Source organism: Crocuta crocuta, unplaced genomic scaffold, assembly GCF_008692635.1.
Source record: "Crocuta crocuta isolate KB4526 unplaced genomic scaffold, BGI_CrCroc_1.0 scaffold149, whole genome shotgun sequence".
In the NCBI taxonomy this organism is placed as follows: Eukaryota; Metazoa; Chordata; class Mammalia; order Carnivora; family Hyaenidae; genus Crocuta; species Crocuta crocuta.
In genome coordinates, this window is record NW_027551561.1 from 227865 (window position 1) to 254118 (window position 26254).

At 44.3% G+C, this 26254-nt stretch overlaps 2 protein-coding genes across 4 annotated transcripts in view; one reads left to right on the top strand and one right to left on the bottom strand.

Annotated features, from left to right (window-relative positions):
• Positions 1-25832, top strand: part of ITGAE (integrin subunit alpha E) — a 75630-nt gene extending 49798 nt beyond the window's left edge. Inside the window, exons 18-31 of one of the 3 annotated variants that reach the window (XM_077749676.1) lie at positions 1174-1340; positions 2509-2637; positions 6080-6153; positions 9812-9944; positions 11535-11633; positions 12183-12262; positions 12940-13017; positions 13539-13602; positions 13679-13786; positions 17088-17144; positions 17453-17548; positions 19546-19641; positions 23976-24086; positions 25480-25831. In XM_077749676.1, coding sequence (XP_077605802.1) covers positions 1174-1340; positions 2509-2637; positions 6080-6153; positions 9812-9944; positions 11535-11633; positions 12183-12262; positions 12940-13017; positions 13539-13602; positions 13679-13786; positions 17088-17144; positions 17453-17548; positions 19546-19641; positions 23976-24086; positions 25480-25575 — 1388 coding nt within the window. In that variant the 3' untranslated portion in view covers positions 25576-25831. Of the gene's footprint in view, positions 1-1173; positions 1341-2508; positions 2638-6079; positions 6154-9811; positions 9945-11534; positions 11634-12182; positions 12263-12939; positions 13018-13538; positions 13603-13678; positions 13787-17087; positions 17145-17452; positions 17549-19545; positions 19642-23975; positions 24087-25479 lie in introns of all 3 variants that reach the window. The other 2 variants (XM_077749677.1, XM_077749678.1) reach the window with 2 other exon arrangements.
• On the bottom strand, positions 14400-16893 carry HASPIN (histone H3 associated protein kinase; the record flags this gene model as incomplete). The annotated part of the gene is made up of 1 exon (XM_077749637.1): positions 14400-16893. A coding segment is annotated over one exon (2280 nt), but the record flags the coding sequence as incomplete, so codon positions are not given.
• Positions 25833-26254: the final 422 nt, after the last annotated feature.

A 26254-nucleotide genomic window follows, 5' to 3' on the forward strand; every position in this document is an offset into this window, starting at 1 on the left:
GTTTATTCCTTGTTGGCTTCAGTAGGGGACCGGGAAGGAGGACTGAGGGTGTGTGTGTGCAAGGAGTATGAAGTCTTGGTGCTTGAAATCCCTCTATTAGAGGTTACTATCTTTGACATTAGGTTCTGCCTAATGGGAACTGTCCCAGAAAAGGGCAGTCTGATATTAAATCCATACTATGAAGGGATTTATCTGACCCTTGTTGGGCAGAGGGGCTTTGGATCCCTTCCTCAAGGTCGAAGGATTAAGTTTCTGAAAGAAAACTCAGAAAAAAAGCATCCATGTCTCCATTTTCCTCTCCTGTGCCCATGTGTGTGGAGCTCCTGAGAAGTGCCTTTCCTCTTCCTCTCTGATTTACATCTTCTCTCCTTCCCTGCTTGCTGTATCTTCCTAGGCAGGTTGGATTAGATAACCTGCTAGAAGCCTGGCCTCTTTTTCCATCCCCATACCTGGCGTTGGTTGAGTGCCTTTCCAGAAGGCAGAGGATGGACATGTTTTTCATGGCCCAGGTACTTTTTGCCAACCCAAGAGCTGCCCTCCAGAATAATCCCTCAGCAACAGTCCCCAAAGTTTAATCTTTCCAGAACAATACCTGAGATGTCTCTTTACCTCTTGTAGGTCAGAAAGCACTCTCCCAGGTAGTAGTGGCTTTCCTGCAGAAGGGGAGCATTATCAAATGTGGGGGTAGAAAATGATGGGCCTATCAGTTCCAGTTGTTTAGGATGAAAGATTCAGGCCACAGTGCTTGAATAGCAGCTTCTGAGTGGCTGTGTGACACTGGGCAAGTGTCTTTCATTCTCTGGGTCCTGATTTCTATTCTGTACAGTAAGGGAGTTGGCCCAGGTAATCTGTCAGGTGTTTCTAGCTCTGCTATCCTCAGATTTTACTCTGTGGTTTCTCTCTTCAGCCTCTGAGTTCTTCTTCCTCATCATTGTCTTCTTCAATCATAGCCCTGGGAATGTGCTGCTTTGGGTTTGGGGGTGGGGCACTGAGGGACTGGAGCCATGAAGACCACGAGAAAAGTACTTTTGAAAGGAAGAAACTCGGGAACCCAACACAAGGGACTAGGTGGGGACACCACTCAGGAAGGGCTGAGGAACTGCAGGCTAGGGGCCCTCTGTCCAGGGCTTACCCATCCCAGCCTTATCAGGAAGGTCTGATCTTCATTCCCAGGCCTCAAAGACACAGTTCTGAACTTCACATTGGATGTGGATGTGATGAAGCAGAGGAAAAGGCTGCAGTGTTCAGACAAGAGAATCTGTCAGAGCCACCTTAGGGAGTGGGACAGCAGTGTGTCACATCTTTGTGAGCCCTTCCTGCTCATTCCCACAGAGGGAAAGGTAAGTGGAGGAGTTTAGAAGAGAGTCAAGAGGGGTCTGTGTTTTGTTAAGAAAAAAATTTGAGGTGCTTGCAATGAAGGATATATACCCAAAACAAACCAGGCAATAAAAGAATCCTAATAGGTCAAGAACCATATAATGGCATGGAAGATGGAGTTAATTGTACTGGAACTCCGAAGGAAAGAAATCTGCTGAAATGGAACACTAACCATATCTCTGAGCTTTCTAGAAACTGGACACAAAGGGAAATGCTCTAATGGCTGCCATTTTTCTTGGTAACAAATCAGAAATAACAAGGATTCTCCCTGCTTCATGTCATCTCACTCACCTGGTAGTAGCAGTGGGGCTGAGTGCCCTTATATGAATAAACATCAGGAAAATTGAATGAGAGAAAGTAGAAATAACAACAAAAGGTATCATTTACAAAGGTATACTCCTGGCAGGGGTGACTGGAGACATAAAAGTCATGAATTTATCAGGACTCAGAGCCTTTGAAGGACCTATAAGGGTCATTTATTCCAATAAACTCCTAAGTTATACTTCTTACTACACATCTGTTCGTGTATCTGTTCAGAGTGTTAATTAGATTAAGAAAGTTTGTAGCAAGTCTATACCTTCCTTAAATAAAAGCTACATTTTCTACCCAGGAATCATGCTCACCTACTCTCTGATGTTCAAAGCTCCTACTGTGGCTGAAAGTCTCACTTACGGCCAAAGACACCCTGAGCAATCTCCTCATCCTCAGCTTTTACCTTTCTAACAAGTCCTCCAGGTTGCTTTGAGAAAGATCTTTATAAACATAGATGTGACCACGATCCTTCCTTTCTGTGGCTTCCATTTGCCCTCCAAAAAAACCTCAGGTTTGTTTTTAACTCTTGGTGGCCAAAATCCCTTTATGTTTGGGATGGGAACCATGAGTTTTCAGGCCTGAGGGCGGAGCAGATCAAGTGAGATTTTTCCAAAGCTCTAGGCAGCTTGGTTGAAGGAAGGTTCGCTTCAGCATGGCTTATGTGGAAGAGGCTTACGACTTCTGACTCACCACTTTCATTGTTTATTTCTTATTATGACTACATCAAAATTAAAAATATTCTCCTTGTCATTCCTCCCTGCCCCCCTCACCCCCCACCCCATGCCGCTCCAATCCTGTATTACTCGATGACTCTGGTAGCTCTGTGAGGAGGACTGCTTCTCCAGCATCAGTGTCAAGGTCAGCTACCAACTCCAGACCTCAGAGAGCCGGAAGGACCATCCTCGCCCTGTTTTGGACCTCTACACTGAACCCTTCACCATCTTCCAGGTGACTCAGCTAGGCGAGACTGTCCTGGGAGACATCCTCCCAAAAGCCAACCCCCCTGTTCCTCTAACTTCAAAGAATGTTAAAGTTAGGAGTGCCCTCAGACAGTATTTGGGCCCCTTGCTGTTTACATGGGGGAAACTGAGTTCCTGAGATGGTGTTAATTTGCCCAGGGCCTTACTGGTGGGTAACACAAGTCTCTAAACCACAAGCAAGGTTAGTTTCTTTATGTTCACAGAAAACTTGCTGTGATGCATAGGAATCTGTTGTCCGACTAGGCAAGGGTCTCTGATGATAGTGTGATGCGGGTCCTATGTGGGGCCCAGACTGTGCCAACCTGCTCTGTTGTGCAGACAGGCTGCTCCTTAGTGCATCTGCCTACCTAGGCCCTGACCTCGGCCTTCAGGCTGAATGTCTGGCCTGCCCAGAAACTTGGTGAATGCCTATCACAAGAAACTTCTCACATAACTAAGGGAAATCAGAGGGCAAAATAAACAGTCATTAAAAAAAAAAGTTTATTTATTTTGAGAGAGAGAGAAAGTATGGGCAGTGGAGAGGCAGAGAGAAAGGGAAAGAGAGAATCCCAAGCAGGGTCTGGGCTAACAATGCGGGCCTTACCCTGGGGCTACATCACACAAACCATGAGATCATGACCTGAGCCGAAACCAGGGGTTGGATGCCTCACTGACCAAGCCACCCAGGCACCCCTCAAATTTCTTGATTCTTTGATATATAGAGTAACTTCGTTCTCCATAGTATTGGAGTATTCTCCATAGTATTCTCCATAGTAACTGGCCCCCATGGTATTCTGTCAGTCTTCATTTAGAAGGTCTTATGGTATATAGAAAAATCAGGAAGATCAAAGGGACAACAAGAGCATTTAAAATAATAATTACAGTTAGCTGGAATGAGTGGAACTCCAAAAAGGAAACCCCACCAAAAGCATTGACATAGAAAATCTTCAGGTAGCATAAATCTATTTCCAGGTATCCATAGGACACTCATGACTGTCTAATATTTTTACAACAATTCTCTATATGAATTAAATTATATAAATCTTTGGCTCACATTTTGGCGAATATCCAATGAATCAGTCACAAAAAGTGAATAGAAATAAGAGAGTAATGTAATCAGAGTGACTGTTTCCATTGCTCTTCTGCCCAGGAAGGAGAATCAGCCTCCCTATGAGCAAAGATTGTCATCTTAATTCTTTTAAACAGGAATTGAATTTTAAATTTATAATAGTATACTTATTTTGTAGAGAATTTAAAAAAACTTGGTATTGACAGAATAGATGATTCAGAAGAGATTAGGAAAACTAATGCAACAAAATTTCATGAATAACTAGATTATCATTAATTCTACACATTGTTTTTAGAACCTTTTTATTTTGAAATATTTCATTTGCTAAAAAAATGGAAGAATAGTCCAAAGAATTCCCATTCATCCTTTATCCAGATTCTCCAAAAGTTTACTCTTTTGATATTTTATCATATTTGCTTTATCATTCTCTCCCTTCTTATTTTATGTATATATATATACACACATATACATATATATGTATACATATATACATACATATATGTATATAAACATATCACACATCCATATATATATGTATGTATCACACATTTATATTTTGCAACCATTTGAGAGTAAGGTACAGAGTTATAGAAAAGATGGTTCTTTACCCCCCAATATTTCAGTATATATTTCCTAAAAAACAAGGACATTCTCTTACAAAACTACAGTATGAGGATCCAAATCAGGAAATTAACAATGATAAAATGCTATTATGTAATGCATAAACTGTATTCAGATATTACCGGTTGTCTTATTAGTGTCCTACATGGTGAAAGAGAACAATTTTTTTCTGTGGCCGAAGATCATTCATTACATTTTTTTAATTACTTGTCTTTAGTCCTCTTTGATCTCCAATGGTTGCTCAGTCTGTCTTTGCCTTTAATGACCTTACCATTTTTGAATGGTACAGGCCAATTATTTTGTAGAATATGGTTCCTCATGATTAGATTCAGGTTATGCATTTTTGACAGGAGTATCACAGAAGTGAAGTTGTGTCCTAAGTGCATAACATAGGAGATACATCATGTTGATCTGTCCCTTTTCTGGTACTGTTTCCCTTTGTAATTAATAAGTATCTTTAAACTTTCTAAATGTTTATTTTTGAGAGAGAGAGAGGGAGAGACAGAGAGAAAGGAGACACAGAATCTGAAGCAGGCTCTAGGGCTCTAGGCTCTGAGTTGTCAGCGCAGAGCCCCAAGGAGGGCTCGAACTCACGAACTGCAAGATCATGACTGGAGCCGAAGTCGGATGCTTAACTGACTGAGCCATCCAGGTGCCCTTAACAAAGAGATCTAAAAAAATATATTCCACTAATAAAATGGTTGAGGAGAAATTATTTGGTGTTAGGTTAGGCACATAGATGTTTCTAAAGAATGAGTTCTAGCTGGGAGCTTAGATGGTTTAATCCTCTCTCTCACTGGGGCTGGCTGTAAAAGCAGGCTACTTGGCTATATTAAAAGCAAAACTCAAAAAGCCTGACTCAATGTTAAGCTAGCCAGATAGAGCTCCAAGATCTGACTTCTTCAAACTGCATCTCCCTTCCCTTGGAAGTAAGTTTCCTTTTCAGCTTTGGGCTCCTGTTCCAGCTCCAGGCCATGGTAACATTCCTTGCAGAAAGTTGCTGAGGTGGTCACCAGCTGCTGGGGAGACAACTACAGAGATTCTCCAGCTAAGGAGCTGCCTATGTTTCCTTCATAATAAAAAAATAGATCCAAGTCCTTTAGGAAATTTGATTTTTTAACTTAACTAGGGATGTTTAACCTTGACTGGGCCTTTTGCACCCTATGTAACTTTCTAAATCATTTTGTTTTAGTATAGGCAAGATTACAAGGGGGAATATTTATCCTACAGAGAAGACTAGTCATGGGGACATGAACCTCACAGGACTGGACCTCACAATATTTGGGTTCGGTATCCCCATTCCTGCCTCTACTGTTCCTGCCTCTACTTAAAAGGACAAAGGAAGCTTTTTTTCTCTTAGGGTTTCCTCCCTAAAGTGTTCAAATTAGTGAGTTGTGAGCAAGCCTGCTGCTTAATTCCCATGATATAAATGTGACAGTTACCCCCACCATTCCATGAAGGTCCCCCCATTTTTTACCTTGGCCAGAGGCCCAAGTCACGGTGTACCCTTGTTGTGAGACCAAGCACACTCCCTACCCCTGACTGGTCAAGGAATGTCACAGTCACAGCTAGCTCTCTTGGCCACATGGGTACAACGCCAGTCTGTTGGGCTTCATGTCCTTCTACCTGCACCTCTCAGAGTCTAAGGAAGGAGAGGTGTGTCCTCAGGAGAAGATCGTGAGGCAAAGCTCCCTGGGGTGGTGGTGTCCCTGGTGTGACCCCTGACTCTCTCTGTTTACAGCTACCCTATGAGAAGAACTGCAGGAATAAACTGTTGTGTGTTGCCGAGTTACAGATGGCCATCACCACCTCTCAGTGAGTTTAATCCAGTTGTCACAGTGTCTGCAATGAACTTCCTCCTGAAAGTGTACCTGGCAAACCCCTCATCACAATCTGACATTTCCTCGTGGCCCACAAAGGGCTTTGCATTTATTATCTCGTTGGGTCCTCAGCCACACTATGAGGGAGGCAGGAGATTTGTATTTCTGTCTTCTAGATTACAGAACAGATGCAGTAGTTGAGGGACTGTGTGGGATCACAGAGGTCATTCAGTGGACTTAAACCCAGGTCCCTTGACACTCTGGACAATGCTCTTTTTATAAGCCGGTGTTTCTCGCTTCTAGGACTAACCCAGCTAGAGGTAGCCTCTTCCTTGGCGCACCTCTTAACCCAATTACTTAACTAATTTCTTCAATATTTATGGAGCATCTCCTCTGTGCGAGGCACTCTACCTGCTGGAGATACGTCAGCAAACAGCACAGACAAAAAAGCCTTGCCCTCCTGGTGTTTTAGGAGAAGATAGGAGGTAAATTTTATGTTGATGAGATGTACTATGAAGAAAAGGCAGGGAAGGTGGGAGAAAGTGCCGAGTGGGGGTGGATTGAAGTCTGGAGTGGTCAGGAAAGGGCTCCCTGAGGTGACATTTTGGTACACACAGGAGACCGAGGAATGAACTGTGTGGGTGTCTGCAGGGAGAGCACCTGCAAATGCCCTGGGGGTGGGAACACACCTGGAGGTGAGCGGAATGGCCAGGACACCTGTATGCTTTCAGTAGAATAGGGAAGAGGTAATGTGGGGGCAGGGAGAAAGGTTATACGGGGCTCCTGAGGCCCTGAATGAGGTTTCCTGTGAACTGGAAGCTAGACGAATGACAGGACCTTGCATTTTAACAGCCTCATTGCTGCTGCTGAGTGGTAGACTGAAGGAACAACAATGTGAGCAGGGAGATGGTAAGGATCTATTATAACAACTCAGGCGAGAAGTGACTTGGGCCATAGTGGTAGCAGGTAGAGGTGGCTATATTTTGAGGTTAGAGCCCACAGGATGTGATGACAGATTGGATCAGGGGAGTAAGAGAGAGAAGGGGCTAATGCAGCTTCCATGGTTTCACACTGAACATCTAGATCTGTGCTGTCCAATGCAGTAGCCACTAGTCACATTTAACTATTCAAATTAAGTAAAATTAAGTAAAAGTAAAACTGTAGTTCCTCAGTTGAACTAGGCACATTTCGAGTGCCCAACACCCACATGTGGCTAGTGATATTGAAGAGCCCAGATATAGACTATTTCCATTACTGCACGAGTTTCATTGGATCACATCGAACTCCAGAATAGTGGCGATGCCAAGAACTGTATTGGGGAAGCCTTTAGAAGAATGATTTTGGAAAGCAGCGTGGAGAGAAAGAGATAAGGAGTTTGGCTTTGGACATGTGAGGGTCTTAAAGTGCCCTTTCTGGCTAGTAATGCCGTATGCATAACACGGCACTGATGGCCCATTGGCCGGAATTGGCATCTATGCGGAAGAACACTATTGCCTGAGTCCTGGTAAGCCTTTTCATAGACATTTGTAGGAACTGTGGATGGCTTAGTGCTGCCTATCCCAATTGCTAAGGATCCAATTCAAGACTTTTGAATGCTTGGAATCCAGCCTAATAAACAGATGCAGCTGTTTCTAACACGAATTGATTACAGCCAAGAACTTCCCTTCCAGCCAACTCCTTGTGATCTATAGTCATATATATAGCACACACAGCTGGCGCTACATCACCCCCTAGCGTAAATAGTAAGCAGTCTCTTCTTTTTTCAAAAAGTATGATTGGCCTTTTTGAATCATACTTTTTGATGGTTAGCATCCAGTGTTTCTTAGATCCTTAGCATCCAAATGTTTCAACCTTTTTATGGACATGGATCTCCTAAAGAATCTAAGAAAAGCTACAGATGCTTCCCCCTAGAAGATTACATGTGCATAGAACATAAGTGTTTGCATTTGGGGCCCTCTGAAATGGTCCCTGGTCCTCAGGTTTAGAACCCCTGTGAAATATAACAGTGGCTCTCAGATCTCTCTCATGGGCTCTAGAACAGTATAGTCACCTGATGTTTCAACATCTCTACCTTGTTATGCCATAGACACCTGTCATTATATCCCTGCCTGAACTCATCTGGTCACCTGCCACCCTCTGGTCTTCTCCAGTATCCTCTCCCTCATGAATAGCACCACTTGGTCATCCAAGGTGAAAAGTCAGGGCTCTTCCTTGACTCCTTTCTGCTGCTCTGATGGCAAGTGTGGCCTTACCATATCTGGCTTCTATCCCTTCTCTCTATCCTCATTACTACTGTCTTACATCAGGCATTTGCTATCTCTTTTTAAAATAATTTTTTAAATGTTTATTTATCTTTGAAGGAGAGACAGAGTGGGGTGGGGGAGGGGCAGAAAGAGAGGGAGACATAAGAATCCAAAGCAGGCTCCAGGCTCTGAGCTGTCACACAGAGCCCAATGCGGGGCTTGAACTCATGGACTGTGAGATCGTGATGTGAGCTGAAATTGGACGCTTAACCGACTGAGCCACCCAGGTGCCCCTCTTTATTTATTTTTTTTAATTTTTAAACATTCATTTATTTTTGAGGGACAGAGTATGAGCAGTAGAGGGGCAGAGAGAGAGGGAGACACAGAACCTGAGACAGGCTCCAGGCTCCGAGCTGTCAGCACAGAGCCTGACACAGCGCTTGAACCCACGAACTGTGAGATCATGACTAACGCTGAGGTTGGATGCTTACCCAGCTGAGCCACCGGGGTGGCCCCAGGCATTTGCCATCTCTTAAATGGATTTCCACAGCAGGCTCTAGCTATCTCTACCTCTCCCCTGCCAATCAATCTATCCTCTTCTCAGTTATGATAAAGCAAAAATAATACAACAACAACAACAAAACACAGGTCACATTACTTCCCAGAGCTTCATATTCTGTTGTTGAACATTTCAGATGGCTAGGAAATTTTCTTTGTATTGTTAACATGTTTTCCTGTAGATCTTGGTAATAGATAGTGGTTCTACACTCTGGGGCCTCACAGCACCTCAGTGGACTTAAGGAAGCTCTCACAAATCCCAATTCTTCTCAAGTCTGAATAGATTGTTTTAAACCGGACACTTAACCAACTGAGCACCCAGGGGCCCCTAGTCCTCAGTAGTGAGCAGAGTCTCAGGCACAGAGAAAGAACTCCAGAAGTATATGTGCAATGGATGAATTTGTGTAATGAACTACCTTGCCTAGGGTTGCAGTGAATTGGCTGTAGAAGGAGGATTTAAATATAATTTTCCCAACGCCCTTTTGAGACTGCTAGACCTCAGGTAAATCAGACTCTGTTGGCCTGTTTCCTTTTCTATGAAATGGAGAGTAACCATATTATTTTATACAGTTATTATGAGGATTAATTGAGGATGTGAAGCATTGAGCACAGTCCCTGCCATACAGTAGGCACCAAATAATGGTGGGCATTCTCACCATCTCACATAGCAACTGGGCTGGCTGTGGCAGTGCAGGTGTTTGCTTATGTTGAGGGGGAAGAAAATCTAGGCTAAATGTATCCTTTAGGCAATTATAGAAGTTAGTTAAGATTGTGCTATTGTATTGCATTGAGGTTTTTACAGACCAAATAAATTGGTAACATGTATCTATCTGCCTACTTACTGCTGTGCAGGCAGGAATTGGTGGTGGGTCTCACCAAGGAGCTGACTATGAACATCAACCTAACTAACTCCGGGGAAGATTCCTACATGACAAGAATCGCTTTGAATTACCCCAGAAACTTACAATTTAAGAGGATACAAAAGGTAACTGCGATGGCGGTTTTGGAAACATGCCACTCATAGCTTTCCCTCCCTGTACACCTGCTTTTTCATGGCAACCTCCGAACGGGCCTCCCTGCCTCCAGTCTCCTCATGGTCCATCCAATAACCTAGGCGAATCCCCTCCTGTCCAACCGTGTGCTGAGCTGGGCGCATAGTCGTGCTGTTCTCCGCCTAAAGAGCCACCATGGTGCTGTTCTAGTCACTCCTTGCCTGCAGCCTCTCTTAACCAGGGCTCTGAGAGGGAGATGTTCTCTCTGTTAGCCTGGCCTGGGAAAGTAAGTCTGCCCTGCCATTCGTCACCCTGGGATCACAGACTCAAAGCCAGCGGCAAGATACTAGGAGACAATAATGCTCCCAAGGGCATCCTGCAGCTGTGAAGTCATATGGACAAGTGTCCTCTAAAATCATAGGCAATCACAAACTTTGCTGCCTGCAGTTCTGTCTATAATTATCAAATCATTTCACTCTTGACACTGGAGAATATGTCACTTTGAAGAGAAGCAGTCTCAGCTTTCATCTGAGGAGGAGAGCTTCTGATAAAGGATTCTGGACACAACTGTACAAAACCACCCTAATAGTTTCCAAGGGAGGGGTCCCTGGGTCTAGTCCTCTTTACTTAGTGTAGCCTGTCAAAACTCGGCTTCACTTATATTTCACCAGAACTGTACCCTTTCCCAGGATCCTTTAACTGTCTTTGCTTTTGTTTGGTGAGACATACCCTGGTGCAGTTTTCCTCACTGTAAGGGATCAGGAAACCTGCCTTTGTCACACTACAAGTTTGTCCCTGGGGTCTTAGGCTTTTTGAGCTAGGACAGCCTCCATTCCATGAAAATAATGAAATTATCTCAGAAGCTTCTAGAGTGGAGTGCACTCTCCGTGGGAGAATTAAGAAAATTGTTAATGAAATCGCCTTCTGTATTCAGTGTTCCAGATGAAGATCGAAGGCTGAGAGGTGGTGCTGGGTTCATGCTGGCCTTCCAGCCCATCGCAGGATATTAAGTTTGCATGGGTCCAAGGCCCAGTTCAAATGCCTTCTTACCAATGAAGACTTCACAGATTCCTTCCTCCTAGTTGGATTTCACCTCTTTCTATATGGTTTTCCTTGTACCTTTACAGAACCACTCCTTAGGCCTTGTATTTAAATTCCTCAACTATCTACTACTGATCTCTTCTGCCCGGCTTGTGAGGAAGACAGAGACCAAATCTGATTTTTTAATTTTTTTTTTTTTAATTTCTGAAAGAGAGAGAGAGGCAGCATGAACAGGGGTCAGAGAGAGAGGGAGATACAGAATGTGAAGCAGGCTCTAGGCTCTGAGCTAGCTGTCAGCACAGAGCCCGACGTGGGCCTCAAACCCACGAACCGTGAGATCATGACCTGAGCCAAAGTCGGACACTTAAATGACTGAGCCACCCAGGCGCCCCCCCCCCCCAATCTGATTTGTGTCCCCAGCTCCTGGCAGATGTCTGACATGTAGAAAATCAGTGACTATTTGTTAATTTGGTATGAGGCAACTGCTTCCTTTCTTGCTCTTTAAGAATGGTTGTTTTTTGTTTGTTTTTCTGTGTTAACAGCCTCCTTCTCCAGACATTTGGTGTGATGACCCTAAGTCAACTGCTTCTGTGCTGGTCATGAACTGCAAGATTGGTCACCCTATACTCAGCAGGTCATCTGTGAGTATGTTTTGGTCAGCCGACGCTTCTAACTAACTTGGACTTTTTGGTGTCTCCCACATTTCAGTCTCATCTGAATCTCTGCGTTGTGGTCTCCACCCTGTACTGTAGTCAATCCACGGCAGAGCTTAGAGCTGCCAAGTTTGCTCTCCAAGTAGGGAGTAGTGGGGTGGGGGTTATAGCACAAACTGTTAGCTCACCCCCATTACAGCAGAGTGAGGTTGGGAGTAGTAAGGGCAGAGCAGCAGACCCAATACTTTTAGTTGTGAAGGGGGTCCCTGGTCTGCCACTGATGGTCTTTGTGCTGTGGGCACACTCTGAAGTGGTTTCTTTAACTGTACAAAGGGAAAATGCGGTCTGCCCAGCTTGCTCTGTATTGACATTGTGAGGCCTACGTGGAATAACAGGTGTGGAAGCATTCTGGGCCACAAAAATGTGAGGAAGATGAATGCTTTCCCAGGTCTGTTTAGTTAGAAGGAAGCAATGTGAATTGTGAGTAGTAGAGAGAGGGACCATGTGCTTTTTTTTTTTTTTTTTTTTTTTAAATAGGCAATCTTTTCAGTAGTTTGGCAGCTAGAGGAGAATGCCTTTCCAAACAGGACAGCCAGTATCATGGTGACAGCCACCAAGTAAGTACTGCCTGTGCCACAGGAGGCTGTGGCCCTGGAAGGAGTCTCCTTCCCATGCACATGTTGTAAGAGCTATGGCTCCCTCACTGCTCAGGAAGAGCCTCAGTGAACCCACAAAGAACTTTTGCTGCTGCAGTGACCTGGCTTTTTCTTATTATCAGATATATTGGAAACCTTTTATTGACACACAAAGCAAAACTATGGTACAGTCTGGTAAATGAGCCTTGGACGCAAGTTCTAATTCTGGTTCATTTAACTTTGGACAAGTTCTGTCATCTGCAAAACTTCTACATTTGGGGGTAGGGTATGGTGTTGGGGAAGGGTTCTCAAACAGGGATGATTCTGCCCCTCAGGTCCAGTGCCTGAACATTTTTCGTTGCCACAACTTGGGGGGGGGGTGCTACTGGTACCTAGTGGGGAGAGGCCAGGGTTGCTGCTAAACATCATACAGGTTAGCCTCTCAAAAAAATTTCTGGACCAAAATGTCTATATTGTCAAGGTTAGGAAACTTTCAAAATCAGTGTTTCTCCAAGTATGGTCTTTAGCAAGTCTGCACTCTAATTACTTATCTTCAAGAGTCTTTTCTTATCTGACCCTCACCAACCCGGGGAAGCCAAGGTATGTAAACAGCTGTGTACAAAGCAAGTGTGCTGTGAACTGACACTCTTATTTCCTAGTCTCAATGAAAAACCGTCTTTGGTCAGAAAGACCCAGAGCCTACAGTTCAAGCATGCCTTCACTGCAGTTCTTCCCAAGTAAGTGCTTCCAAGGGGCCAACGCCTGCAGTACAGCTTCAAGCACTCTCTCTTGTGGATAGAGCTGGTGCTTGGGGCAGATGTGGGGATCGGCCTTCACTGACAGGAGGCTGCGTAAAGCCCAGGCTCCCACTGATCTCTAGGGCACTGACAGTTGGGTCCTAGAAAAAACCCCATGGCTATAACCGAAGGAGGAGCAGTGCCTACTGGTCTTGCTACCAAAGGTTACTGATGGAATGCTAAGGAGGGAAGGGAGGAGCTGTGGCACTGGGCAATAAGGAAGGAGGAAAGTAAGGCCACTCTGAGGAATGATAATTAGAGCCAGAGCCAGCCCAAATATACAGAATTCAAATATCCTACTGGATCCCAACTGCCCTACCACCACCTTATGGTTTGATATTCAGCTTTGATTCGTCTTAAGGATGTGGTGCCCTCTGTCCTACTGTATACATCTGGTAGCATTCAGGCTCATTTGAAAGAAGGGGGGCCTTGAGGCCTAACAAATATCCTCTCAATTGCAGACCGTCAGTGATATACGTCAACACAAGCCAGGGGCCTTCTGTCTACAAAGAATTCTTCTTCAATGTAAGTGCTTATAATTGCAAAGTTACAGGTGGGAAAGCACCAGTTTGATTTCCCACTGTCTGACTGTATTTTGCAGATACATGGGGAAAACCTCTTTGGAGCCGAATTCCAGCTGCAAATCTGTGTTCCAATCGAATTACAAAATCTCCAGATTATAAGAGTGAGAAACCTGACAAAAATTCAGGTACTTAGAGGCATTTCTTTATCACGATCACACCTCTTTCCAGACTGACTATGGCTTCTCAAAGGTATATAATTAGAGTTCTAGAAAAGGAGTAAAAACATGTTTAGTTACCCGGGGAACACATTAGGAGTAACTTGCCAAAGTCATGTTCACAAGAAATATCAACCATTCAGCTCTTAAAACAACACGTGTTTTCCTTCCCTTGATGAAAAATAAGCAAAAATTCAAACTTTAATACACATGGAGACATTTATTTTCCCTCTGAAAACTGATAAATTCTGCTTCTCTTTGTGATTGGCAAATGAGCTTGAAAAACAGGAGCTATTTATTGCACTTCTCCCTATAAATTTACCATCTTCCTTTCCTCTGTCCCGTCTGTCTGTCTCTGCTTTGCTACAGCCTCTTTAATCTAGGCTGACTCTTCACCTGTAGTGTGGTTCCCTTACGCTACCTGCAGCCACAGGCTCCGAGCAGTATGAAAGTTGAGGTCTTTGACTTTCCTGGTTTTTTGGGGGTTTTTTTGCTCAGGGTACATGAAATGCCAAGGCTCAAAAATGAATATATGAAAAAGCATTTACAGAATGGACTCTGCTGACAGAAAGAGGCCTTATAATCACTTGTTCCCGTATATAATTTATTTTTAAGGAATACTTGTTAATTTCAAAAACATTCTAGTTTCCACTTGGAAACCAAATTCTTATTTGAAAAGCTGATTAGAAACATTTAGAATGGGAAGTCCACCCTGGTCTAAGGATGAAGACTGAAAATGGCATCAAGGGCTTTAATACCAGTACCCTCTCAGTTTGGGCCAGTAAGGTAGCTCTGGCTCACTTAAATAGACTGTGTTGGCAGAGCAGGTCAGTGGCAGACCTGAAGTTCAGCATTGTCCTATAGAAATGCTGCATCTTTCTCTTCATTTGTTTCATGGCAGGGGTGTTACATTTAGTCTTGAAGGTCATCTGTTTCAGAATCTTGTCTGTGAGGTAATGGAGCCAGAGCACATTATTGTAAGGGTGATATTCACCCCAGCAGTTGTTGTTCTCCTTCCTCATTAGCCTGTAGATCTCAAACTGGTAGTCACCTTTACCTGAAAATAGGTCCTCATCCATGGAAATGTCACAGAACACCACAATCCCATCCCGTTCCAGCCGTGACAGGGTGTAGTCAATGATATTGACTTGTAGTCCCCGGGTGGGGATAGTGCTCGTGTTCCCGTTGAGGGTGTAGTGGAGCTCTTTGAGGCTGGTTTTCTTTAAGAGCACGTTCCCCCAGTGTAAGTCTCGGTGCTCAAAGTGCAGTGATGCCTCGGCCACTGCGAGAGATGCTGTAATCTGGTGTAGAATGCTCTTTGCAGTAGCCATGGAGGACAACTTTGTTCTCATTTGTTCTAAGTCAGTCCCCCCAAATTCAAACTCCAGCACAATGAAGAGCTGGTCTTCCTCAAAAAAGTCAGGCCGGTCATTTGCAGACCCTTTAGTTGAGTGATAATGGTCCCAGGCTCTGAGGAGCAAGGGAGGGTAAGATCCTTGAACACAGTGCACGGAGTTCAAACCAATAAAGCCTTCTGTACGGTTGTGCACCTCATCAGACAAGAGGCTCAACTCTTTGGAGATGATGATCTCCGGCAGAATTTCCTCAAAAGTTTTCTGATAGGCTCCGTTGACTAAATCTGGTCCTTCGATAGCAATGATTTTTAGGGCAACAGGTGTGTGATTAACAATGGTTTGAAACACTTCACCAAACACCCCTTCCCCAATCTTTTGACAGCATTCCAATTTTTCTGTGGAAAGGCAATGGCTAAAGGGGACAGGACCCTCCTGATTGCATTCCCCATAAACCTTTTCAGCGTCCGATACCTTTTTGTCTGTGACATGTAAAGACTTAAAGGGGGTTAGCAAATACATGGAAGAGCAGTGCCAAGAGGATGCAGCACTGTTTGTTCTGTTCATAACAGGAGGGTTTGGATATTCAGATAAGAGGGACTCAGAGAGAGAACTGGCAAGGGTGTAGCTACTGCATACGTCTGACACAGCAGTCACCATCTTCTTCTTGTGGAAACCGAAGGAAGCCCTGGTTTTGGTCCAAGAGGCATTCTGTAAATGAGCCAGGTCCTGGGTGATGAATGAGTCTCTTTCCATCTTTTGGCCCTTCTTAAACTGGTGGTAGTGGAGAAGGGAGCTTTCTACTGTTTCCTGAAGCTTCCTTTTTCGCCCAGTTCTCTCAGGCCTGTTGACTTCCCCAGGTAGGAGACAGCCCTTGCAGCCATCCACCACCTCACAGTCTATCTGGACAGCCCCTGTAGACCCAATATGTTGACAAGAGTCCTGGTGTGTGGCTCTCTTCTTACCCATGCTTGAAAAACCTGGCCTCTCCAGCCTCTTCCCCTCCTGTTCCCTTTCACAGCAAGACTCCCTCATATTCCTCCAAACTGCCCCGCTCTCAGAATCCTCAGGGGTTCCAGAGTCCGTAACACTAAAGAGAGCTGACCTGAGGTTGGCATGGGCTTGTTGGGCCAACCTGGTGAACTTGCCTCTTCCCGTTGCTGCCTCCTGGAGGCGCTGGAGGGATGCTGGGTCCAGGGAGGCTTCTGAGAGGTGGAAGCGGCTCCGAACTTCAGAGGCTGCATCCAGAGAGGTGGGGGCGCCGGTACCGAGGACACTGTCTCCTGGCGCTGGGAGGCCGGGGCCGGGAGAGGCCAAACTGCTGAACAGGGAGGCACTGGTGCCCAGCTCGCTGCCGTCCCCGGGCTGGCTGCACGCACTGAAGTTCGGGCTCAGGCGGCCCGGGTTGCAGTTAGAGAAGGGTGGTGGTTCCAGCGGGCCGCAGGGGGTGCTGCAGTTCTGAGGAGGCCGAGCTCGCAGCCTGAGGCGTCTCGGAGTCACGATCAGACTCGGCCGGTCCTCGGAGACTCGACCGCCAGGGCGCCTCCGCCGTCGACCCACCGGAATGCCGAGGAAGTCTGGGTCATCGGGATCGTCGGAAGCGACAGACCGCGAGGGGCCGCCGCCGCTGGCGTCGCTGCTACTGCTGCTGCTGAATAAACGCTTCCGGTCTTTCGGCGGNGGAAGAGGCGATTCCCGGGTCGCGGGAGCGACGCCGCCATCGTCGGCACCCGCCCAGAGGTTCAAATGCAAACACCGCGAGATTTCCCGAAGGCCGAAGCGCTCGCTAGCCAGCCTGCTGGGTCCTAGCGCCCGGCCGTGCTCATGCGCATCACGATGGGTCTCCGGGGAGCTGGGAGGCGGCGGCTAACTGACAGTTTGGCTTCCTCAAGGACGCTCTGCAATGGCTCTCGTTTCAGGACCACACTGTGTGCAGCCAGGCTCAGGAGAAAACTTGCAGGAGCGATCCCGTTCAGGTGAGCGTGGCCTTCCCGAGAGCGGAGGGAGGGAAGCAGGGCTCGAAGCGGGTGACCTGAGAGGGCCGATGCTCCTTTCCCCGTCGTTTACGCCTGAAAGCGTACGCGGGGCGGCCTCAAGGCGCTGTCTAGCCTCTTCTCTGGGTCACCTTAGCCACGTCTGGCTTTGCTTGAGCCAAGGGAACGCTGAAGCTTTATACACCTGCTATTCTGGCATCTTAGGGTCCTCTGCGTGCTAGGTGTTAAAGCTTTCGTCTTTTGCACTCAGAACGGCATTGTGCTAATTATAACCAGGGTTTCCTTTTCAGCGTGTGGAAAAATGGCATTCAGTGAGCTGTGTCATCACTTCAAATAAGGAAAATGTAACGGTGGCTGCTGAGCTCTCTTTGAGTCATTTTGAGCAGGTACTTGAGATGGGGAAATGCTCCAGATTTGCTTGGCTTGTTTCTCACGTGCATCTGCTATCTTTCGGAGAAAAATTAATAGCATCTCAGATGTAACATGTCCAAAACAGGTGTCCCGATCTACTTTTTGCCCCAGTCTGTTCTTTTACTCAATCACTTGGGGTAACAGGGTAACTTAGGGTAACTTACTCTAGTTATTTATCTTAGGAAATACTTGTGACTCCTTCCTTTCCTGCATCCCCATATCTATTAGAGCAGCACACTCTGTCATTCCACCTCCAAAATGTGTTCTAAATCTATTCACCTCTTTCCTCTCCACTGCTACTATTGTAGTTCTGGCCACCATCTTTTGCCCCAGCGATTACAGTAACCTGTCTTTTTTCTCTTGTCTGTGCTCTTGCCATGCCCTCTACAAATCTTCCTTCACTTAACAACCATATTAAAAATAAACATTGTGCTACACCTCTCAAAAAAAAAAAAAAGGCATTTGAATACACCTAGCCTAGTGGTGCCTGGGTGGCTCAGTAAGTTGAGCCACTGACTCTTGATTTCAGCTCAGGTCATAATCCCAGGATTGTGGGATTGAGCCCCATACTGAGCTGTGCACAGAGCATAGAGCCTGCTTAAGATTCTTTCCCTCCCTCAGCCCTTCTCCCCCACTTGTGTGCATGCTGTCTAAAATATTTTTTAAAAAGTAAATTAAGGGGCTCCTGGGTGTCTCATTCGGTTGAGCGTCTGACTTCGGCTCAGGTCATGATTTCGTGGTCCATGAGTTTGAGCCCCGTTGTTGGGCTCTGTGCTGACAGCTCAGAGCCTAGAGCCTGCTTCAGATTCTGTGTCTCCCACTCTCTCTCTCTCTGCCGCTCTCCCATTTGCTGTCTCTCTCTCAAACATAAATTAGGGAAAAAAACCCATTAAAAAATAATAAAATAAAATACTTAAAAAATTAATTAATTAAAAAATGAGTACTTCTAGACTAAAACACAGTTTTTCAATGACCTGCAAGGCACTACGTGATCTAGTCTTTGCTGCTTCAACTTTATCTCCTAGTACTCACCTCTTTCCCACTTTTTAAAAAAAGTTTATTCATTTATTTTGAGAGCAAGAGAGAGCTAGCAGAGGAGAGACAAAGAGAGAGGAAGAGAGAATCCGACTCTGGCTCCACATTGTCAGTCAGTATAGAGCCTGATGTGGGGCCTGAATTTACAAATTCTAAGAAGGTGATCCAAGAGGAAATAGTTGGATGCACAACCAACTGAGCCACCCGGGTGCCCCCCCCCTTTATAAATATTAATTTTGAGAGAGAGAGAGAGAGAGAGAGAGAGCAAGCGAGGGAAGGGTAAAGAGACAGGGGGATAGAGGATCTGAGGCAGGCCCCGTGCTGACAGGAGAACCCGACGGGGGCTCAAACTCACAAATCATGAGATCATGACTTGAGCTGAAGTCAGGGCCACTCCCCATCCACTTATTATACTCCAGTTATTCTGTCCTTTCTCCAATATTGTTCTGGCCACAGGATCTTTGTACTTGCTGTCCCTTCTGCATGACCGTGCTCTTCCTCTATATCTTTATGTGCATAGTTTCTTATATTTAGCTCAGATATTACCTTAGAGAGGCCTTCCCTCATCATTTGTTCTAAAGTGGATACAACTAGGATAGACTGTAACACCTCACAGTAATCCAGGTGAGAGTGATGAGATCTGAACGGAAGAAGTAACAATGAAGGTTGGAGAAAAGGGACAGGTCAGAGAAAGAACAAAAATAATTGTCAAGAACTGATTTGGGCTCGGTGAGCAGTGTTGTGACATGAGGTAAAGTGTAAAAGAAAAGAAGTTGGGGAATGATTGCAGGTTTCTTGCTTGGGTGACTTTGTGGTTGCCAAGACCACCAACTAGACAAAGGAATACAGGAGAAGAAACACGTGTAAAGGAAAAGATGCTGTCCAAAAATTGTAAGTCCATATGTAAAATATGTTTTATCTTCCTTCCATCTTATAGTTACTAAGAGATGTAACTGAACTGCAGATCCTTGGTGAAATATCTTTCAACAAATCTCTGTATGAGGGGCTGAATGCAGAGAACCACAGAACTCAGGTAATCCCTGGCTGTTTTCTGTTTTTCTGGACAGTGTCCTGGGGAAACTGTGCCTAGCCTTAGAGCCCCTATACCAACACTCTTCCTGTTTTCAGTCTTAACACCTCTGATCTTGACTCTACCACTAGCTGCCTCTTTGTGACTTTGAGTTAGTCAGCATCAGCCTCAGTTTTTTCATCTTTGAAATGAAGCAATTGAATAAGACACTTAAGCTGAAATATCTAGGTCGAAATCAACAGCTGTGTATACTTTGACTTGAGAGTGTATTGTATTTTTAAAATCTGCCACGTGAGAAATTGTTTTTTTGTATACACTACCTGTCTTCCTAGTGTCCTTGTTTACTTACCGTAGTAACCAGTTACAATACTCAGGAGCACATTATAAATCTGAAACTAAATACTAGAAGTCTTGGGATTTCTTTAGCAAAAGTGTGAACACAAGTCATACTAATATGTGGGATCTATGGGCTAAGTGCTGTGTGTGTACTACTCTGAGCTGTCATTCTTGCTGACACTTAACCTACATGTGCTGCTGTCTTGAGAGAGAATCCATCTTTGGGCCCTTTAGTCAGGCATGATCATTACTAGAAGGAATGTCAAGAAAGGGAGACTAGATTGCTGAATATTAGGTCCTCTGATTTCCTTCCTGGGGATGAGAAATGAACAGTTCTCTAGACATGTCAGAAATAACATTTGCTTCTTTTTTTTTTTTTTTTTTTTAATTTTTTTTTTNCAAGAAAATCCAAGCCTTACAGAAAAATATCAAGTGAAAAATAATGGTTCCTTCATTCCCTGCCCCTCTTTTCCCATGTCCCCAGCTCCCTCTTCCCAAAGGGTGTCATGGCCTACAGTTTCTTATAATGCACATTTGCAAAGAATTTATTTCTCCCTCTTGCTGATGCTTTTATTTCTATACATAGATTCCTTATAATTATTTTCCTTTCTTTAAATTCAGTACCCTAAGCAAAGTGTTAAGTTGTTCCTGACAATAAGCAACTAAGGTAGAATGAACCTATGAGTATAAATACCCGTGTATCCAAGTGCATTTCATTTGCAAGTAAGGGAAAAGACCCACTAATGTACCATAAGGGCCTCTGTTGTTTGTCTGGTCAACAGCTTGGCTCCTTTGAATCTTGAGCCCTTCTATCTGTGTTGGTGATACCTTCCCTTGTGGCCAGCACAAAGTTGCCACCTCTCTCAGTGCTATGTTTTCATGTGTCAGGATACAAAATAGGAAGCAGGAGATCAGTAGCGAAAGGAGTTTTTCCAAGTGTGCCTTCCTTTTTTAGGGAGGGAAATTTTCCTAAAAACTCCCAGCAACTGTCCCCTTACATCTTGTCTGTGAGAACTGGATCACATGTCAGTCACTGGCAAAGGGGAATAGCTCTGCCATGATTAGCTTAGACCAGCCATGATTTCTGATAGAAACTTCAAAGGAGAGAACGGTTGTTGGGTAGGCCACCGTCGGCGTTCTGCTACAAGCAGTAGGTACCCTGTGTCCCGCTTCTCCCTTCACCTTTACCAGGATAGCTTTGGGGCACTTTGGGAACCTGTGGGTTTAGAAAAGGAAAAGGGGAAGAGGCTTTGAGAGAGAGGAGCATTTCTTTTACTCAATCTGGCCTGTTACATCACTATGACCTTGGGACTTCCTTTCATTACTTTCCTAAACCCATACTCTCAAGTCCTTCCCCCTGCCACTCCCACTTCACTCTTAAGTAGGAGAAAAACCAGCTCTTTTCCTGTTCTTCTTCCCTCTCTGTTGCTCTGCTCCCTCTCTATTGTCAAGGCCTAGCAACTAACTCCTATTAAGCTGAATTAAATAGTTGCCTGGAGGGTCAACCCTAGGAAGTAACCAGCATTTATAACTTAATTAGAAGAGGCCTTAAAGGAGTAAATTTGTCCATCTTTCCAACTCATATAGCAATTATCCCTGACCTTGTTGCTTCAACACTTGCATGAAAGGGACTCAGTGTTTTGGGCAGGCAGAGAAGTCTTGGTGGACTTAAGTCCTGGAACATGCTGTGGCCATGGTGCATATGCAGACCACAGCTTTGGAGGGCCATAACTGGCTCTATTTGGAAACCAACGTCCCCTGAGCCTTCCAGCTGAGCCCTGTTAGTGAGAAGAGAGCATAGACTCTTGAGATTGAGACAGCCTTTAGACGACAATGCTGGGGATGCTTCTAATAGAAGAACTCTGTGAGTGCAATTGACCCTTGAACATCAGGAGGATTTGAAGTGCCAACCCACCACACAGTCGAAAATCCACGTATAACTTTTGACTCCCCAAAGACTTAACCACTAATAGTGTACTGTTGACTGGATGCCTTATTATATTATTAATATTATATATGGTACATATTATTATATACTATATTCTTATAATGAAGTAAGCTAGAGAAAAGAAAATGTTAAAGTCATAAAACATACATCTACAGTACTATATCACAAATAAATCTGCATATAAGTGGACCGACACTGTTCAAGCTGGTGTTGTTGAAGGCTCAGCTGTAGTATACATGGATGCCATTTTGTAATCATTATCATATCTTAACATACACTTCAGTGTGGTGAAGATCAGATCAGTATCTTTCTCATATATCTCATGTGGGAAAAATGTATTATCAGACTTTAGGGATTTGTGCAAGGTCAAAAAGAGCTGTCAGAATTCTATCAGAACAGAGTTGGAAAGGACTTAGAGATAATTTAAAATAGGTCATCATTTTGAAGATGATGAGCTGGGGGCTCAAGGACACAGAGTGGCACAGCAGGATGTAGAATTGATTTTCTGTCTTGCAGTGTTCTCTGAAGCGTAGACACCATAATCCCTTGGGACCTCTGTTAAACTGTCAGATAGTCCTTAACAGATCTCCCGACAGACCAAAATAGTGTAGAGTATTTTGCTCTTTGCATAATTTTGCTGTGCTGTTTTTTTTGGTTTGTTTGTTTGTTGTTGTTGTTATTTTTTTTCCTCCACTTTTTGTTCTCTTTGCTTTTTGAGGGGTTTTTTGTTTGTTTGTTTGTTTGTTTGTTTTGGTACATCTAACTCAGAAAATCTTCCTTGGGTCATGTCCAGTCTACTAATGAGCCCATCAAAGGCTTTCTTCATTTCTGTTACAGTGGGTTTTAATCTCTAGCTTTTTTTTTTTTTTTTTTTTTGGTTCTTTCCTGGGATTTCCATCTCTCCACTTACCTTGCCTATGTGTTCTTTGTTTTTGTTCCTGCATGCTGTCTACTTTATGTGTTAGAGCCCTTAGCATGTAACTCATAGTTGTTTTAAATTCCAAGTCTGATGATAATTCAGTCATCCTTTCCATGTCTGGTTCTGAGCTTGCTTTGTCTCTTCAAAATGTTTTTTGCCTTTTGATATGTTTTATGATTTTTTTCTGGTAATTTTTTTTCTTTGATAACCAGACATGATGGACCAGGTAAAAGGAACTGCTGTAAATAGGTCCTTAGTGATGTGAGGTATGGGGGAGGGGAAGTGCTCTACCATCCTGTGATTAGATTTCAGCCTTTTAGTGAGCCTATGCCCCTGTGCTGTGTCCCTACACTTCTGGACTGTCAGCCTAACAAGCATTTCTCAATTTTTTTTCAATCCCCTTAAGGGGGACAGGATACCTAGAGTGGGCTTGAGTTGGGTATCCCCCTTACTCTGGGTCAGTTAGGCTCTTAGCAGTTTAGGCTCCAGGTAACTAATTTCCCCTGAGGGCAGGCCAGACAGAGTGCTCTGGCCTATTTCAAAACGGTTCCTTTTCTTTTCCCCTTGCCGGAAGCATAAAGGGGTTTTTCTCTAGTATTTACTATAGGAACCCAGTCCAGCTCCTGGAGGAAAATCTTACAGTGTTGTGGGGGCTCCTTTATGACTGGGTTCCCTGGAGGCTTTAACTCTGAGAGTTGTCAATACTGGGCTTCTCATAATTAATTCATGAAGTACAGATCAGGTTTTTCCCACCCCAGCACAGGGAAGGCTCTACTCCCTGTATTTATACATCTGTCTTGCTAATCTTGGGGGCAGCAGTTTGCCGAGTATCTTCCCCTCTCTTAGGGCGCCAAGAGGAGTTCTTGCTTTTTCAGTCTGTTCAGCTTTTTACTTGTTAATACAGAGTGACACCTACCATGCTCTCTACATGTGAAACCAGAAACTGAAAGCCTCTTTAGGTAATTTTAGATGCTGCATCAGGAAACATTTAGCTTTTTGCTTAACTGTCATCAGTCTTGGTCAGTAGACAGAATGTTGCCAAATTCTTATATTTTGCTCCTTAAAATAACATGTGGAATTTTTTTCTCATCTGCTTTAGCAGACTTGTTAGATGATCTCTGTGTCTTGTTCTAGATCACTGTCATCTTCCTGAAAGACGAGGAGTATTATCCTTTGCGCCTCATCCTTTCGAGTAGTGCTGGTGGTCTTCTGGTTTTGATTGTGATTATAATCACCCTATTCAAGGTCAGTTCGACTCATGTGAAGTATTAAGGTACAGAGAGACTTTCCTGAAACAGATCTGGTGGTCATTCCCCTATTTAAATCCTTTACTTTCCTTCCCCTGTTTTAATGTTCAAAGTTTTTTTTAATGCTTTCAGTATCCTCACTCTCCAGCCTCTACCCACTCCACTCGTAAGGCTTGCTGTTTCTTCCAAACACGTGTAACTAAATAGGTTTGTGTCTCTGTGCTTGCTCTCTATACTGCTGTTCCCTCCACCCCGATACCCTTTCCCACCTTGCTCACATTCTTCCCTTAAAACCCAGCCCAGAGACTCCTCAGTCCTCTGAGCTGAGTAATATGCTTTTCCTGTGAGCTCTTTTCTGGAGACTCTTCCAAGTGTCAGTCATCACACTATGTTGTAATTGCTTCTGTTCCTAGTAGATTGTGAATTTCCCTTTTTTTCCCCTAATTTTTTTTTTTTAATGTTTAAGTAATCTCTATACCCAACGTGGGGCTTGAACTTAACAACCCTGAGATCAAGAGTCTCATGCTCTGCCAACTGAGCCAGCCAGCTGCCTCTAGATTGTGAGTTTCTTGACGTAGGAGGCCATACTGTCCGTAGGAGGCTGAGTACTTTTATATAAGTAAGATCCATTATAGCCAAAATTATAATACGTTGCAGAATTAGTTAAGTTAAAAGGGTTAAAGAGCAGGGCACCTGGGTGGCTCAATTGGTTAAGTATCTTTTTTTTTTTAAAGGTTTATTTATTTGAGAGAGAGCGAATGAGAGAGAGAGAGAGAGAGACTGTGAGCTGGGATGGGGGTGGAGGCAGAGGGAGACATAGAATCCAAAGCAGGCTCCAGGCTCTGAGCTGTCAGCACATAGCCCGACTGTTGGACCCTTAACTGTCTGAGCCATTCAGGCACCCTGTTAAGTGTCTGACTCTTGATTTCGGCTCAGGTCATGATCCCAGGTCATGGGGTCAAGCCTTGCATTGGGCTTCCCACTGAGCATAGAGCCTGTTTTAGATATTCTCTCTCTCTCTCTCTCTCTCTCTCTCTCTCTCTCTCTCGTTTTCTTTCTCTCTTTCCCTTTCTGCCCCCCCTCCCCTTCTATATCTTCTCCACTTGAACACGCTCTCTCTCTCACTCAAATTTAAAAGAAAAAAGGGTGAAGGAGCTTTGGGGTTTCAGAGGAACATGGAAAATCACTTCTGACTGGAGAATGAGCACCAAAAAGGCTTGTGGAAAGGCAACATTTAAGACTGATCTTGAAGGATCGGATTGTCAGGGAGAAATTCAGAGGAGGCGTGAGAAGCAGAGGCGTGTAGGAGCTATCTAGAGAACTAGGTAACGGTTTTCTAAAACAGATGGGTATCTTAGGTCTATAATGGGACTTCCCCTCCTTTGTTTTAGTGTGGTTTTTTTAAAAGAAAATACCAGCACCTGAATTTGGACAGCACAAAGAAGGCGTCGCTGAAATCAGAGAATCTGCTCACAGAAGAAAATTAGGACCAGCTTCTTCACCCATTGGGAGAGAACATCAGCCAGTCCTTCAAGTTCTAGAGACTTGGTGTCATTCCCTTTTTTTTTTTTTTTAAGATGATCTAGAGCAGAATCTAACAAATTGTTAATGGAATATTGTTTTTTACCCATCCATTGTCCCCAAAGTGTCTGTGTGTTGTGCAGAAAATAAATTTGGGAAACATTTGATATTAAAATAAATTAAACTTTTCTCTAAAGAAGTGCCTTTAATACAGAAATGTACTTTGTGATATTTTTTTCTCTAAGAGGAGGTATAGCAATTTGCAACATTATTTGCCTAAGAACACTTTTTTCTTGGCATTTCCATTGATGTCTCCCAACATAGTGTCCCTACAAGGTACATTTTGGGGGACGGTGACCAAAAGCATTTCCTAGTCTGGCATTTTCAAGATCCTAAGGTGTGGCCTATCACTTCAAATTAGGCCACGAAGAAAGCACCCCCGGAACAAATGTAAAAAGGAGAAAAACACAGGTCATCAAAACAGGAACTAGGGAGATGAGGAGAAAACTGAGACTTCGTTCTGCAGTTTCATTTCTGTTGTATGTATGAATACAGCAACTTAGTGCCCCGTGCTAATCCCACCTGCCTTCCTGCTCAGCGAATTGCTCAGGGAGACCTCTGTCCCTTGGTAAACACTGTCACCAG